At 46.0% G+C, this 17,745-nt stretch overlaps 1 protein-coding gene across 1 annotated transcript in view; it reads left to right on the top strand.

Moving 5' to 3' along the window:
• The window catches only part of CNTN5 (contactin 5), a 1,308,168-nt gene that overhangs the window by 928,957 nt on the left and 361,466 nt on the right, over positions 1-17,745 (top strand). Inside the window, exon 9 of the mRNA XM_019525021.1 lies at positions 11,712-11,814. Within this exon, the coding sequence (XP_019380566.1) occupies positions 11,712-11,814 (103 nt within the window). The remainder of the gene's footprint in view (positions 1-11,711; positions 11,815-17,745) is intronic.

A 17,745-nucleotide genomic window follows, 5' to 3' on the forward strand; every position in this document is an offset into this window, starting at 1 on the left:
TAGGGCTTTTTGGTGGGGGGGGGTGGAGGGGGTGTTCAGTCTTATTTTTATTTTTTTAAGCCTTCAAGACTTTTTTTAAGGCATTAGGCACTGGCTAGAGTCAAGGTTGGGGATTTTGACTAAGGGGTGCCCATCATCCTTCTGGGACTTTAGCCTACCCAGAGGGTCTTGCCCGTCTGCTCATGGTCAGACCAATTGCCATATTTGGGGTCAGGGAGGAATTTTACTCTGTGGTCATATTAGTGGGGACTATGGGGGTTTTTGCCTTTCTCTGTGGTGGAGGGTGTGACCCCCCTCCTTGGATTTGTTGAGTATTTTTTAACAACAGCAGCACATTGGATGCTGTGGTCCCCCCTGCCTTACCTGTGAAAGGTTAGGTTGCTATGTCCTGTGTTTTTGTCAGGGTTAATTTTAATTGTATAATTTTGCTAAGAGGTTGGCAATTGATTTTTATAGGATGGTTTTGATAGAGATGATTCTGCCTCAGGGCGAGGGTTGGACTAGATGACCTCTGGAGGTCCCTTCCAGATCTACCTCTCTATTATGTTATGACTTGCAAACAATTGTTTGTTGAAATAAGACAGGACAAGAAATAACAATCTTAAAATACAGTAAAGGAGATTTAGATGTTGATATTCTGAAGAATTTTCTAACTATGACAGTGGTAAACACTGGACAAGATTACATAGAGAGGTGGTGGAACCTCCATCACATGTTGCTTTTAAGAGTAGGTTAAACAAGCATCTTTCTGGGATAGTTTTGGCTGGGAATAGCTTCCTTCTTTGAGCAAGGAGCTGGGACTGGAATATGTTCTATGGTCTCTTCCAGACCTATTTTCTCTGATTTGATTATTCCATTACTCCTACTAAATAGTCCTCAATCAATAATGTTTACAGCATTTATATGGTACTTAGGTACCTTTTACCACAGTATTCAATCATCTCACAAAGTATCCTCCCAATGGCTCCCAATTCATGAGGTTCAATAACAAGTTAAAAAGTCCTGTATTTAGGACATATCAATCCTATGCACTGGTACAGGCTGGGGACCAACTAGCTAAGCATCAGCTCTGCAGAAAAGGACCTGAAGGCTATGGACAATGAGCTAAATATGAGTCAACAGTGCGCCCTTGTTGTGAAGAATGCTAACAGCATAGTGGGCTGCATTAGTAGGAGCATTGTCAGCAAATGGATGGAAGTGATTCTTCCTCTGTGTGGCACTGGTGAAACCATATCCAGAGTACTATGTCCAGTTTTGAGCCCCCCACTGCAGAGAGGATATGGACAAATTGGAGAGAGTCCAGCAGAGGTCAATGAAAATGGTTAGAGCAGGGGTTCTCCAGGAGGTTGCAAGCAACTTAAAAGGGGGCCGCAAACTTCCTAGGGAATACTGCAGCAGCACGGAGAAGTGGCATGCGGTATTGGCATGAAGTGGTGGATAGCGGCTACTACATGTGAGCTATCCATCCCCTGCCACTGCCATCCAGCACTCGTGGTTGCAGTATCACAAAGTTTGAGAACCCCCGGGTTAGAAGTCACATGATTTCTGCGGAGAGGCTGAAGGAACTGGACTTATTTATTGTGGAGAAGAGAAGACTGAGGGGAGATTTAATAGCAGCCTTCAACTACCTGAAGGCTGGTTCCAAAGAGGATGGAGCTAGACTGTTCTCGGTGGTGGCAGATAACAACAAGGACCATTGGTTTCAAGTTGCAGCAAGGGAAGTTGAGGTTAGATATTAGGAAAAAACTTTCTTACTGTGAGGGTGGTGAAGCACTGGAACAGCCTACCAGGAGAGGTTGTGGAATCTTTATCCTTGGAGGTTTTTAAGACCTGGCTAGACAAAGCCTTGACTGAGATGATCTAGTTGGGTATGGTCCTGCTTTGAGCAGGAGTTTAGACTAGATAACCTCTTGATTTTCTATGATTCTGTGCCAAGTTGATTACCAGTTAGCTGAGCTGAGCATCTTGGCAGATAAAACTGTACACAAACTAGATGCTCCCTGAGGAACCCAATCTAGTAGGCAGGCTAATAACAAATGTGTGTACAACCATGATTCTGCTTCAATAACACCAGCATTATTGAGTTTACATACAATATGCCCACAGCTGCTTTCATTCAAAAAGATAACCAGAGGGACTGAACACAAGAAGATGTGTGACTAGCTCAGTGATGTAAGTACTCCCTCTTGAAGAGAGAGTTATGGTTCCTTGTGACTGCTTATGCTTTTTACATTTAGCAGTTATTATATAAAATGTGAAAGTAGTATTGGGAGTAAGGTTACAAAGGCATGACTTCCCCCTCACAGAATGCCTCATTTCTTCCTTGTTCTCTTTCTCTGATACCACGAAACTTACGTTCTTGGTCATCCACAAGATGTATGAAGATTGTCTCACATCCCCCATCCCCAACGTCAACCAAAACCTAGATGACAGTTTGATTGTTAAGATTCTCTCCTTGGAGGTGAGAGATGTGGGTTTGAACACCTCATATGGAGGATGACATTGAACATGGGTCTTACAATTCCTTCATGAGTGGTCTAACAATTAGGTTGCAATATAAAATGTGTGTACTACCACTATTCTGTAAACAACAAAAAAAGTAATTCCAACTTTAAGAGATGACTTAGGTGTATAGGTGTAAGAGGGAGTTTGGGGCTAGGAATTCCAGTATCCCATGCATGTCTGAGTCCAGGAGAAAGATGGCATTTCAGTTTCTCCTCTCTTCAGCATTTTCTGTTGGTTTTCTTAAGCATCATCCTACTCAGTGTGCTGGCTTTTATGAAGACCAGAGGTGTCTTACAACCCCCGTTTACTATTTAAGGAATTTCAGCACCCTAAATCAATGCTGTGGATTCCTTTCTGTAATCAGGTACCTAAATGCTTTCTTTGGCATTACCATATGTAAGTCCTTCTTTAGATCTGGGCTGAGCTGCACAAATGACGTTTGAGGGGAATAGCCAACACCTTCTGAGTTTTATGCTTGAACACACCACATGGACCATATTTCTCCCCTCTTATAAAGCGAAACATTCCAGACTTAATGAATTTTCTTGGCTTTGTTATAAAGTACCTTACTGTGGGGATTAAGAAAAAATGGTTTATTCATGAAATGTAGCAAAAAATATTTGTATGAGAGACAAATGGAGAAGATACCAGATTTACCTTTATGAATGTTATCTGCCGTGGTTCATTTGATTGTTCTTATGTAACTACAAAGAGTTAATTCCTGCAAGGACTGACTTAGGCCTGGAAAGCAGGCAATGATTTCAGATAAGTCCTATTTTCAGTACTCAGCAAGACAATATAGGTTTCATTACCTTTGAATTTTCATCTCAGTTTACCTCTGGCTGGCAAGGAAAAAGCCTGGTGGGACACAAAAACAGACAACTTTGATTTTGAAACAGAAAAGTGAAGAGATTTGGGGGGTGGGGGCTGGAAAGAGGCAAGCTGATCCTTTGACATAGAAGGGAAGAAGGGGCAGTAATAACCCAAGGTCTGCTTAAACAAGCAAGAAAAGTTATTTCATGTTAGACAGAAAGCATTGTAACTTTAATTATTTTTATGCTGTTTCTTGCTGCTTAGTATTTTTCCCCCTCCTGATCCACTAAATCATGCTTGTCCACTAAAGAAGCTGTCTTGAATCACTGCATTTCACATTAGCTCCCAGAGAGGGTTCTATAGCTGGATCCAAATCAAGTCTGGGCTCTGTGGGCACGTCCAGATGTGTGTGGACATTTGGTTCCCTGGGGACAAGTAGCAGCAGCCAACATCTGTGGCACACATGCTTTGGTGCACAGCACGTTGCCCCAGGTGGCATAGGGGAGGTTGAGGCCAGTACTATGCTGGCCCCAGCAGCCTTACCTGGAGTCCTGGGGGCCTTTTGGCAGCCACAGTGATCCTACCAGGTGGAGCCTGCCCAGCAGCTGTAGCACGGCTTTGAGCGTAGCGTCCTGGTCCAACTTTTTAGCAGCGCATGCTGCCTGAGCGTGCGCTGCTTCAGGGTTTTTTTCCTGCTTTTTTTTTTTTTTTTTTTTAAATACCTGCATTTCCAGGGGTCAAGAAAACTGCAGGAAAAAAAATTGGAACAGCATACTTGGGCAATGTACCCTTGCAGTGCGGAGAACTCCAGACAGTGTGGTATGATGCATACTACATGACCACACTGATCTGGACACACCCAATGAGGGATTATGACTGGTGAAACAGGAGATTTTGTAACCTGATAATCGCTCTAGTGCGGTGAGGTTCCATTCTAGAGTAAGTGCTAATAGAAGCTTGTCATGCAGTAGGCCTGTGCAAATAGAGAGGTATTCAATTTGGATTCAGAATCAACAGATTTAGAGGACAGTGATTTGATTTGGAGATTTGGATCACTGCCCTGAATCAATTAGGCTGAATCAGCTTCAGAAAATTCAGAGAGAGTCAGTGATTTGGATCGGTCTGGGAGAGGCAGGCACAGCCGAGTGGCTGCAGGTTCTCCTGCAGCTCCTCTGCCTATGACTGCCTCTTCCTGGGTGGGAACTGCCATGGGAGAAGTCCCCATGGCTGCCCTGCCCGGCCCCACCCCCGCCCGGCCCCAGCCTAGTCCCAGCACTTAAAGAAAAAAAAAAAAACTGGCTGCAGGAGGGGTGATTGGGGCCTCTGGGCACTCATAACAGAGCCCACCACAGTGTGGGGCAGTGTTGGGCAGTGAGGATCGCTGCTTGGCACCCGCGCATTACCTGCCCCATGGCAGGGGTGCACCGCAGCTTAGCAGGGAGTTGCATGCTGCCTGGGAGCTGGAGCTGCTGGGGTTGAGTGCTGCCGGGCTCCGGCTGACTGCTGGAGCCATCCCATCTCCCAGATAGTGCACAGTGCCCTGCTGAGCCATGCTGCACCCATGCCATGTGACAGCTGCTGCATGGGTGCTGGATGAGGGGGTGATCTCCACTCCCCTGCACTGCATGGGGGGGACTCTGCCAAGAGCACCCAAAGGCCCCTGATTGCCACTGCTGCAGCCAGTGATTGTGGAGCTCTTAAAAAAAAAACCAGCCGCGTATCCACTGGCTGCAGGAATGGCAGAGCTCCCCTGCACAGCATGAGGCAGCTGGGGGCAGTGCAGATCACCCCACCCATCTGGCATCTGTGCAGCAGCTGTCTGGGAGCTTGGGCCACTGAAGCTGAGTGCTGCCAGGCTCCGGCTGACTGCTGGAGCCACCCTAGCTCCCAGACAGTGCATGGCACCTTGCCAAGCCACACTGCACCCATGCCGTGGGGCAGGTGCCATACAGGTGCCAGGCAGGGGGACAATCCCTGATGCCCCCCCACTGCCCCACACTGAACAGGGGGGCTCTGCCATGAGCCCTCAGAGGCCCCAATCACCACTGCCAGAGTCAGTAAATATGGGGCTTTTTTTTTTTAAAGCACTGGAACAAGGTTGGGGCCAGGCAAGGCAGTCCTGAGGGCTTCTCCCATGGCTCCTCCAGCTGTGCCTGCCTCTGCTCCAGTGCGGGGAGCCGCGGGGGCTCTGCCCTGCTGCTGCTTGCCCAGCTGGTGGGGGGGGGCACAATGCAGGTGCAGCTCGGTCTGGGCAGCAGCAGGGCATAGCCCCCATTCCCAGCACTGCCGCACCCGCATCAGCACTGGGAGCAGGGTCTCTGCCCTGATGCCGCTTGCCAGCCAGCGTGGAACAGGTGCAAGATGCAGGCATGATAGCGCTGGGAGTGGGGCCTTTGCCCTGCTGCCACTTGCCTCCTTCCACCTGGATCAAGCTACACCTGCATCCTGCCCCTACACACCCTGGCTGGGCAAACAGAAGCAGAGCAGAGCCCCTGCTCCCAGTGCTGCCACGCCTGTATCCCATGCCCCTCACCCCCCTCCCCAAGTAATGCACCCCCCACTGCAGCTGGGCAGCTTGTCCCAACCCCAGCCTCAATCCCTCCCCCACACTCCTTCCCTCCCTTCCCTGCCCCCTCCCCCAACCCCAACAGATTTACCAGCTGTTTAGTCTATGGCTGAATCTCTGAATTGGCCAAATCTTTTCTGAAGCATTTCCAAATCGATTTGGATGTTTCAAATCGATTCAGAGCTTTTACTTGGTCTCCCGATTCAATTCAGATTCAGAGATTCGGTCCCTGAATCAGGCCAGATCTCCTCTATATTGAATCAGCTACTGAAGCTTTGCACAGCCCTGTCATGCAAAAGGGATATCAGCAGAGGTCCTAGGAGAGGAATCACAGGTACAGCTCAATCTTTAATGGTACTGTGTTGTCTGTGGTTCTTCCTGTTTTCTATTTATACCATGTTTTCACTGTATGTATTCTTAAATTTCTGAACTACCTTGGTAGCTGTTTAATTACATACAAGACATAAATTATATATATCAGGTCTGATAACTATAAATGATTTAAGAAGCCTTTAAACCCTTAATCAAATGTCAAGAAAAAGAGGCAAGCTGATACCTTAAATATTATTGAAATTAATACATACAGTAGAAATGTGTTGAACATTCAGGCTCATTTTTACCTCTTCCTAAAGTGTGATACAAATTAAATGAAATTCCCGATGAATAGGCAAATTCTGACTAGTTTGCTATTGCTAAATTGTAGTGACCAGAACAAAAATAGGTAAAGATAAAAAACCTTGACATACACCAGGTATTTCAAAGTGATTACATGTAGGGGGAGACAAGGCTTTGAGAAATTTGCCCTTGATGCCCAGACAAATATAGTAACCTTCCTGAATTCTGAGATCATAAATAATAAAAATGAAAAATATGGTGTTAAAATAATAGACTTTCTTTTTTCTCCCCAACCTTCTTACATGAGTAGTCTTGCCATGGTCTAGAGACCAAGTGATTGCAGAACACTTGTATTATATCTTGCTGTCAGTTCCTGCAACATTGAACCATAAAATAGTTCACAATAACATGACAAAGTACAAAATGTTAGGAAATCAGCATCTCATGAGGACCATGAAATGAATGTGTCATAAATAGAGTATTTGATATTTATATTTACACAGGGAGTATGAACTAGTTAGTGTTTACCTGAGTAAAGAACTGAAACTGATTTGACTGAGAGTATCTTCAATTTCAGTGCTTCCTGAACACTGTATAAATTAGGAACAAGAATCATGTCATTCTTTTTTTTTTTTAATTCAACTGCGTCAGAGGAGAAAAACCTCAATTGTTTAATAGCATAAAACAGTACAACAGATTAGGACAAAAAGAATCATAAATGCAGGGAGATCTCGGGTAGAATTTAATTGCTTTGATTTTAACCAAAATACCAGGATTAGTGACCCTATTTTTGGAAAAAAAAATATTACTTCATCTTTAATCATTGCAGGTGGTCGTGGCCTTGACTTTATATCAGAGTTAAGAAACAGTGTTTCTCCAAGCTCAGTGTCCCATAAAATCCTGCCAGGGTATTTATTTAATACTGATTTAGACACCAGAATGTATAATCAACAGCAGCTCCTGCATTGCCTGTGTATTGGCACTGATCTGACTCAGACCTGTTTGGTTTGTGGACTTCAAAAGAATGCAGGGCAAGGATGGGATGTGTTGTGCAAAAACTCTTTTAATAAGAATCAACACATCATTATTATTTCAGCCAATGTTATTTATGGAATCAATAGTCTGGGGAGTGGGTGTTCAAAAATGTTATACCTCTAAATTAGTAGTTTCTTTATTTTGATAGAAGTGTGTCTCTATGTTTGTGTATTAAAATATATTTTATATATATATTCCATACAATGTTTTCTATTCTACTTTCATTCCTTTTCTATTCCTATGTGTGTTGTATCTAACTATCCTAGCTAATATTAAACTTCCCAGAGATAAATTTAAAGTCACATTCCCTAAGGCAGTTAATAAATATATATGTACACAGCAGAGACACCAGCCCTCTGCACTGGGCTTAGCCAGAGAATTTTCTGTTTTGTCAAAAAGTTGAAGTTTTGTTATTTGTTTTAATTTTGGATAGAATGAAAATGAAACCCTTTTAATTTGGCGGGGGGAGGAGAGGGGAGCGGGTGGGAGAAGCAGGTTGTAGTAAAGAGGGGAAAGGAAGAAAGGGACAGAAAGGGTCTTAAACTGAAAACCACTCACCACTACATTAGCCATTATATGAATGTTTACACTATTCAACTGGTCTTTAGAAAGCTTTAGCAACTTACAGAAGTTACATTTTTCATGCAATGAGGCCCCTGAAAGCACTCTACAGCTGTAACATATATGGCTACTGAGTGCATTTAAAATGGCTGATCATGCAAAAATTTAACCCTCATCTGATGAAGTATCAGACAGGAGCACACTAAGGTGGAGCACCCTAGTGAGGGGCAGGCAATTATTTCTGGTGGAGGGCCACTTACTGAGTTTCAACAAGCTGTCAAGGGCCACGTGGGTAGCCCTGCCCCCTGACAGGTGCTTCCCCTCCCCCAGTTGCCATATTGGGACTGGAAGTCCCGCCCAGCTCCCAGCCTTTGCCACCAGAAGTCCCTCCCCTTGCCCTCAGAAGTACTTGTTTCAGCAAGGGCTTTCTCCATCTCAGAACCAGAAAAATACCAAATTATATTCTAAAAATCAAACAGCAACTTCATTAATCTGATTTCAAAAAATATTTTTGTCCTGATTTACGTGTGTTTGTATAGTGTACACAGAGGTGAATTTAAAAGGAAGTCTTACTGTTGTATACGGGGGGGGCAAATGGGAGGTGGATATAGGTTTATGGGGGGCTGTGGGTATGTGGGCTGTGGGGGAGGATTTGAGTGTGTGGGGTGGTTGTTGGGGGATTGGTGTGGGGATGTGGAATGAGGGAGCATGTGGGGGTGTCTGTGTGGATATGTGGGGTGTGGGTGAGTATAAGGCTGTGGGGGCTGTGTGTGGAGGGAGGGTGGCTGTGATGTGTGAGGGGGTATGGATGTGGAGGTCTGCATATATGGTAGTGTGTGCTTGTGGGGCTTGCCCTATGAACACACACACACTGTCTCTCTCCCTCCCTCACTGCATGTGTGCGCGCGTGTGCACACACACACACACCATATGCCTTCCACACTACACACTCTCTCTCTCTCTCTCTTTCTCTCTCCCTCATTGCTCTCTCTGTCTCTCTCTCCCCCTCACTCACTGCATGCACACACTAACCCACCCACACACATATAAACACCCCCACTCTCTGGGCTGGGGGGCAGGGCCTGGACGACCTTGTTGCTGGCTCTTGCTGGTTACCCTGGGTCATCTTTGACAGGCAGCCAGGAGCAGATAAATATTAACTTTCTGAATTTTTAGGGGCCCCATGGGCTGGATAAAATGGTCTGGTGGGTCAGATCCAGCCCACGGGCTATATTTTGCCCACCCCTGGCCTTAGGGAACCTGCATACAGGTACCCTGCAAAGGTTATTTTCAGCAATTCTACCTGCATCCCATGCTGCCTTGTGGAATGGAGGGGTGCTTGCCTGAGCAATCACCAGCTTAGCCCCGTCCCCGGGGCTGTCACAGAGATGAGACATAAAACCTCTGTCTCCTCCCTGAGCAGTGGGGGTTGTGGGGGGAAGGGAGCCTCCCTGCTATATGTGCCCAACCCAGCTATTTTGCTGGGGTCCTGGGGGAGCTAGGCTGAGCCCATGAGGTGTGGGGGGCTTACTTCCTCCCCCTGCCCCATGCACAAGCATCTTGACAGCAGCATCCTGGGCTGGGGGCAGGAAATGGAGCCCCTCTACCTTATGAGCCCAGCCTGGCTACCCCTGCTGGGATCTTGTGGAGGACTGGGCCAGGCCCATGATGCAGGGGGCTCCATTTCCTGCTGAGTTCAGTGGTGCCCTAACTTGTGGTGTTTTGTGTTAAGCACCATGAGTTAGAGCACGTCCACAACAGGCTGCCTGCACTTGTGTATATGCCCTTAGTTACAAGTCTCTGCCTATCTACCAAGTGAGTCTTTCCTGAAGGAAATCTTCCATTCGGTACAAATAAATATGTATCAAACAAAATATATTCTATAGCTTAGTGGTTTGGTAGAGCAGCAACTTAAAACAAGCTCTCCTAGGGATCACATAAATCCTTGCATAACTGAGGTTTTGGCTATTCTCATAGCTTTGATGGATAGTGGGGGCTGCCTCTTTTTCTCTCCTCTTGACTGGAAATTCTCTCCTTGATTTGTAAAACTTTCCTAACAAATGCTTGATTAAAGCCTGTGCATTTCATGCATCTTTTCATTTGGCTAATCAGCAATTACTGATGAAAAAAATATTTTGTTAACCTCATCTCTCTCTAGCCTGATTCTACCTGGGTGAAGGAACATAAACCAGGACCTCCCAGACATAGAGACAAATCCCTGGGAGCAGAAGGGAACTTCTCAATAATAACTGCCTGCAGCTGCAGCAAATGTCCCAAATGGATCCCTTTGACCCCCACTGTGAATCTTCACAGCGATATTAGCAGATGGGTTCTCATATAAATCCTAAATCCGCTTGCTAGACTGTTGGTCACCCTAACCACCTCCTACCACTTATATTTTTTCCATTTCCACTGCAAGGGTTAGTCTCTGGTTTCCATGCTTAGCATTGTTTCTTTTCTTTCCCACTCTCCCATCACTTTCTCTTCCTCTATCTCTTTTTCTCTTCCTTTGTTCTGTTGCTTTCATACCACCACTGAATTTGAGAGGGATCCTCTCCATTGATTGTAATGGGCTTTTATCCAGTCCTTTATTTCTGGTCTGGTTGACTATTGAATTTCACCCAAACTCACCTTTTCCTCAATTTCCCTTCCCCAGGAGCTTTGTATGGGCCATGCTCAAATCTTACTTTGGCAAATGTGACTTTGCCATTTGGCTTCCGTATCTCATGTATCCATGCTACCTCATCTCTAGCCTAACCAAATCACCCCTGCTAATACCACATTATTTTTCCAGTCTGAATATGAGAGCTCTGCTCTTTGACTCTCATCAAATCAAACTCCTCACTTCACTTTATATAATCTCGCTCCCTTTAATGTATAAACTCCACCAGTTTTCCAAGACTGTCAGTTATCCAAGAGCAAATCTAGAATAACTCCACTGATTCATTCTTTATATTTTTAAGAGTGCTGAATGTGTTTATTGGATTATTTTTAACTTAACTGAGTAGGTTGTTGGGACCTAAAATATAAATAAATAAATGTACATGCATGCCAACTGTGAGGAGGAATTTTGGGCTTGATTTTTTTTTATTTTTGTGTAAAAGTTGTTCTTTTTTCTATGTGACACTCACGCTTTCACAATATTTGAACATTTTTTAGTCAAGTGAAAATGTTCTTGATAGAATAGGGCATAAAATGTCTGGTTATTAAGAAGACAGTTTTTAAGATTCTGGTTGATTTATCAGTCTAAGTTACACTCCATCAATAATTGGCAAAGTTACAGTATATGTAGACTCTCAAACCTGCAATATTGAATACACATTTTAATGTTTTTAATTATAAATTTTCAAAGCATATTTGAGAAAATAAGTCTTTGCTTGTAGAAAGTGATATGTTTTTAATACCTTTGAAGTCACCATCTCATATTTTAATGTAGGAATAGAATTTGAACAAAGGGAGTCAAAATAATTTAAATAATCTCTGTTCGTCACAAACTTAATCACCATATAGGTACTAACAAGCATACAACAGTGGTTTGCACAATGAAATCTTTAGGTTTAGAGAGAATTAGTGAATATTTTTTTAACACTTTTAAAAACCATTCTTTATTTCCCAGGTGTGATGGGGGAATATGAGCCAAAAATTGAGGTCCATTTTCCATATACAGTTACAGCTGCTAAGGGAACTACCGTTAAGATGGAGTGCTTTGCTCTTGGCAAGTAAGTACATAATCTCCCATAATTAGACACCATTGCTTATTAAAATGTGACACTTGTAATTTTTGGTTCAGTTATTTCACACAGTTTCGTTTTCACCGGATGTTCCTTGGTGTATTGACAAAGTTTTTATAGATCAGCTAAATGGGAACTGACTAAGTAACCAGTTACAAATTTCATGCTGTGCTATGCACAGTAAGGTGTACAAGCTAGAAATATACTGGTTCTACATGAAAAGTACTTTCTTATAAATGAAAAAAAGAAAATTTTCAGCCATATGCTTTTATTTATCAAACACTTCCCACTCCTATTTATTCATGGACTGTTAATGCAAATTAGACTGTATAATTCCAGTTTTTCTTACAAAATGTATTAATTGGGAATAAATTATTATTATTATTATTACTATTATTATTGTAGAGCCTTTAACAAATCTGTGCCATAGATTGTGATAAAAATAAGAAGTGAGACAATAATCTAAGTATTTTAAGAATATAATATACATTATGAACTATGTCAAAATTAGTTTGCATCATTTTGTATTACTCTATTTCTATTTCTCTCTACAATGCCTAGTTTATGGTAATACCTGTCATCTAATTTATAAAAGTTTGGCTAGCTAGAGTTCAGGGACATAATATCTTACATATCCTAGACCTTTTCATGCAAGTCAGCAGGTAATAAGGAGACTAGAGTAATGCCCTGCAATTTTATAACACCTTTCATCAGGAAAAGTTGACCTCAGAATTCTTTTTTGCCTTGAGATCCAGCAAGAGATTCTTAACATTATTCATATAAATAATCTTTGCCAAAACTAAAGTTTGGTGGTCATAGTATATGTTCATCTAGAGCTGAAAAGCAATGTCCAGGACTCAGGAAAATCACTTTCTATCTGTACATAATCAATACAGAGACATAAATAGGTAGAGGTATACAGGAAAATGATCATTGTACCCTGTAGTAAATGGAGATCATGTGTGTATGTGGCTATATGGTAAGTTCCTTTTGACCTTTTTGGGTGCATCTAAACATACATTTAAGTATGACTAAATTTATTGTGCATTAAGCTAATGGCCAGCAAATGATTTTTGGCATGTGTCTTCACAAGCTACTGCCAAGTCCCTCCAGCCCTACAATGTGCCCCTGTGGCCACTGGGGAGAGCTCCAACTTCTGGCCACATGACCGCCAGCACTTGGCAGCCATGCTGAAGCCAGACCCAGCTCCCAGCACTTGGCATCCATATTGGAAAAGAAGCCCCACCCTCTGATCCCTTGCCAGCAACTTTCCTGCCCAGGAGCCATGTGCCCAGTGCAGGGGCAACATGCAGCATGTCCCTCCTTGCTCACCTTGCCTCCCCACACCATGGCTGCTCCAGCCCCTGCCCCTGCAGGTGACGTCCAGCACCCCACTGCTCCAGCTGCTGGAGCAGGAGGGTCCAAGTACACTGTGCACCACTGGCACTGTTGGCCCATATGGATGGTTCCAGCGCTGGGTGGCAGCAACCCAGAGCCCACATCCCCCTGGGATTGGTGGGCTCTCCTCCACATCCAGATGTTGGTCCTGCAGAGGCAAGAAACAGAAGCCTTTTGTGAAAGCTTGCAACATTTGACATACACGATGCTCTGTGCGCTGGGGACCATACACTGCCTAGCCTCAGATAGGGAGTGAGATATGCACAGGTGCTCAGGATCTTCCTGGTTCTCCAGGCACACCTGCATTTCTGGTTGAGGACCCTGAGATGCAACAGCATGGAGGGCAAGCCTGGCCTGCCCCGCAACCTCCACCACCACCTGGAAGGATACCTCTACCAGCGTTACATGCCCTTGCCCCCCACTGCTGAGGAGGGCACAGTTGCCATCATTGACACCTTCCTCAGGGTGTGAGAGCCCCATGCCCACCCAGCTGCAGGTGCACAGGCTGCTGAATAAAGTTCTGAACTGTGTCCTGCCTCTCTGTGTGCTGGGGGGGGGGGGCGGAGAAGACTAAGGGCCAGGAGAGTATAGGCCTAGACAGGGGTCAGGACTGGGGAAGTGCCTCTACCACATGGCTTCCAGTCCTTAGCTGTACCCCTGTGCTCCTGGATTATGAATATTTGTTAAACTTTAGCTCTCAGCTTTAGTTTCACCTGGTATCAATGGATATGCTGATCAACTCAAACAGGGTTTTCTTCCCCCACCCCCAGCTTTAAACAAAAACAAACATAAAAAGCTGACAGGAAAACCCAATAGCTCATTAAGGCCTCTCACATCTTCACCACTTTTCCACCCAGTAAACATGGATCATTAAGAGACAATGTTACACATACAAAGAAACACAAACACAAGAAAAAGAAGAACAGCAGATGCCATCATATCTGATGAGTCCAGGAAAATGATTGTTTTGTTTTATCCTAGAATCAGAAAGGCGTTTCATGTGGTGTCTTTCAGTTAACACCTGTTGCCTTTAGATTGCCCACAAGTGGACAAAATATGGCCCACAGGCCAGGTCCAGCCCACTAAGCCATTCTATCCAGCCCACGGGGCCACTAAAAATTTTAGAAAATTAATAGTTATCTGCTCCGGGCTCCTGTAAAAGAAGACAAGAGTCAGGGGAAGTAGGACCCAAAGGAAGACCCGGCAGCAACAGCAGAGCCCAGCCCTGCCCCCACCTTCTGGCCTGGGACTGTGGGGCTGTTTGTGGCTGCGCCAGCATGGGAAATTCAGGTAAGAAGGGGGGAAGGCAGGGGAGGACCATGGCAAACGCCCCAGTCCTCGGGGATGGGCCAACTCCTGCTGAGCCCCTTGATCCAGCCATACAGCCAGGAGCTGGTGGGTGGGCAGGAAAGCGGTGGTGGAGGCAGGGGGGAAGTGGAGTGTGGGGCCTGTGCTGGTGTCCTGGGGCCAGAGCTGGTGGGGCCCAGAGTGGGGCAGGAGAAGAGCGGGATATGGGCTGGCAGGGGTCTGTGGAGCTGTGCTGGGCTGCACCAGCAGGGAGAGTGGGGAGCTGGCCTGGCTCCGTCGATCCCCTGCTAGCCAGGACCCAACGCTCCTGCCACCCTGCTCTGGGCCCCACTGGCGCCAACCCTAGGATACGGGCATGGGGCCTGCACTCTTGCCTGGCTGCTGCTGGTTCCCACACACCCGCTCACTCCCAGTGCCCCTGCCCCAGCCACACAGTACAGGTGGGGAGCAGCACACAGCCCTGACCCTGCATTCACCCACAGGGAACAAGCAGGTGCTCAATGTGGGGGAAAAAATGCACCCCGCATGGCTGGCACTTCCTGTTGTAGCCTCTTGCAGCCCATGTGGGGCTGTCCTGCCTCTCTGCTACATCACCACCATCCCATGGGGCAACAGTGGCAATGGAGAGCAGCCACAAGCAGCTCCGTGTGGGCTCAGAGCCACTGCAGCATGGGAGCATGGGGCGCTGGTCATGGGGCGGGGGCTGCTTTTACCCCGTGCTGAGCACCAGCTCATAACCCACCACCGCTGCTAGCATGGGCCCTGCGCTGGCTATGGGTTTGCCCACTGGGGCTGAGCCATGGCAGCAGCAGGGGTTTTTATCAGAGAATTTTTTATTTATTGGAAAAGCAGGATCCCTGGTAATTATTCTAAACTCAAACTAACGCTAACACTAGCCAACATTTGATAAGTTTAAAGGTGAACATGTAACATGACCCTTAGGAAATAGGCAGGGAAGAAAAAAGAATAAACATGTGAGACCAAAACCAGGGAATTTGACATGGACAAGAAAGAAAGAGAGAGAGACATGATTCAAAGAAGGCAGATTCTGGATTCCTCAAAGAATTTGACCTAAGCCCAGAGGACCCACTAGACTTTTAGAGAAATGTATGTAAGGCTTTATTATATTTTGTCTGGAGCTGTATGTTCTTTGTGCTGTATAAAGTAAAGTGCAATTGTGTTTACAAACCTGTACAACGCCTGAAAAATCTGTTTGCTTTTGCTATATCTCTGAAGAGATAACTGCAAACCTAGAGGGCCATTAATCTTGGAGTTCTGGAGATATGTTTAAACTACTGAGAACTCAGGGTTCAGTGCTGGTTCTAGGGGCTTGGTTAGCTGGAACAAATGTCCTAATCCAAGAAAGAATAATGGACAGATCATATGCATGGGAAGTGTGCTAGAAAGCCCAAGGACAGAGGCAAGACAGCCACCTAATAATAGCAAATGAATCTTAGAAATCATATAATCATAGAAAATTAGGGTTGGAAGGGACCTCAGAGGTCATCTAGTCCAATCCCTTGATCAAAGCAGGACCATCCTCAACTATATCATCACGGCCAAGGCTTTATCTAGTCGGGTCTTAAAAACTTCCAAAAATGGAGATTCCAGCACCTCTCTGGTAACCTGTTTCACTACTTTACTACCCTCCTAGTGAGAAAGTTTTTCCTAATGTCTAACCTAAAATTCCCTTGCTGCGACCTGAGACCACTGCTCCTTGTTCTGTAATGTGCCACCACTAAGATCAGTCTAGCTCAAGGGCAGGCAAAATATGGCCCATGGGCAGAATCCAGGTGAATCTGTCCCCTCCCCAAAATAATTATTACCAGCCTATGGCTGCCCCTCTGGAAGCCGGCAGGAGGTGGGCTTTCAGAGGGTGCACCATTGGACCAAACAGGCTCTGTACTTCCACCTCTGTGGTGCTCCCAGCATGCCATCTGGAAGACCCATGTGGAGGCATCAATCATGATGTCACAACTGGACAGCTGGTGAGTGGGGAGGGGAGCTCCTGCCTGAAGGAGAGGGGACTGGGTATGGGGTTTATGGGTGGGGGTGGGTTAGGTTTGGGGTTTGTGGGTGGGGTTTGTGGGTAGGATTTGTCAGTAGAGGTGACAGTAGCAGGAGCAGGCAGTGGCCCTTGGGGTTCTTCTGGCCTGCTGCAGGAAAAGTTCCCCCACCCCAGCTGTGCGCAGCTCCAGCTGGATCTTGGGAGCTGCATGTGGCAGCATGGAGCCTGACCAGCCCAACCCACTGGTGTGCACCTTCAAATTGGACTGGGTTGGCTAATTGCCAGTACATGGGGCTGCAGGCTGAAGCCACACTCCATCAGGCTGGGCCAGGCTGGGCTAGGCCAGCTCCGTGCCTCCATGTGGGGCTTCCAGCACTACAGTGGAGAAGCACACTTGGAGGCATGGAGCCCACCTAGCCTGATAGTATGTGACTCCCCATAGCTCCCGGTTCCCATGCCACAAAGGTAGGGGGGCTCCATGCCTCCATGTGCAGTTCCCCACTGGAGTGCTGGAAGCCCCAGGTGGAGGCACAAAGCTGGTTCAGCCTGATGGTGTGCAGCTCCCACCTGTAGTGCTGAGAGCCCCACATGCTGATATGGAACCAGCCCAGTCCGGCTTGAAGGCACATGTCAGCAGGCCGGGATAGGTCAGCTTCATGCCTCCATGTAGAGCTCTCAGGATTCAGCCAGAGCCATGTGCCAGTGGGGGGCTCTACCTGCATTGGTCCAGGAGTGCCCCTAGGGCCTGCCACCTGCTGCTGCTGCCACTGCTAGCAGTGAAGACTGTAAACCATGGGGTGGGGGGACATGTGGCAGCGGGGTCCACCACCGCCTACACCCACCCATATACACTACCACACCCCCCACAATCCTTCACAGACCCCACACCTCCAAAACACACATACACACACACACATGCCCTTCATAACCCCTCCAAAAAACTCCACTCTCCTACACTCCCTCCACAAATCCCATACACACACATTGCACACACATCCCACACCCACCTGCCATGCCCCCACATACAGTATACATGAGTAAGACTTTATTTTGAGCTATTATGAAATCATCTCTATATACACTATGCAGACACATATACATTAGGAAAAAAATAGTTTTTGAAATAAGATTAAAATATGTTATAATAGATGTTTGATTTTGAGTATATAGTTTCATAGTTTCTAGGGTCAGAAGGGACCTTAGCA

Source organism: Gavialis gangeticus, unplaced genomic scaffold (genome assembly GCF_001723915.1).
Source record: "Gavialis gangeticus isolate Ggan-Ray unplaced genomic scaffold, GavGan_comp1, whole genome shotgun sequence".
NCBI lineage: Eukaryota > Metazoa > Chordata > Crocodylia > Gavialidae > Gavialis > Gavialis gangeticus.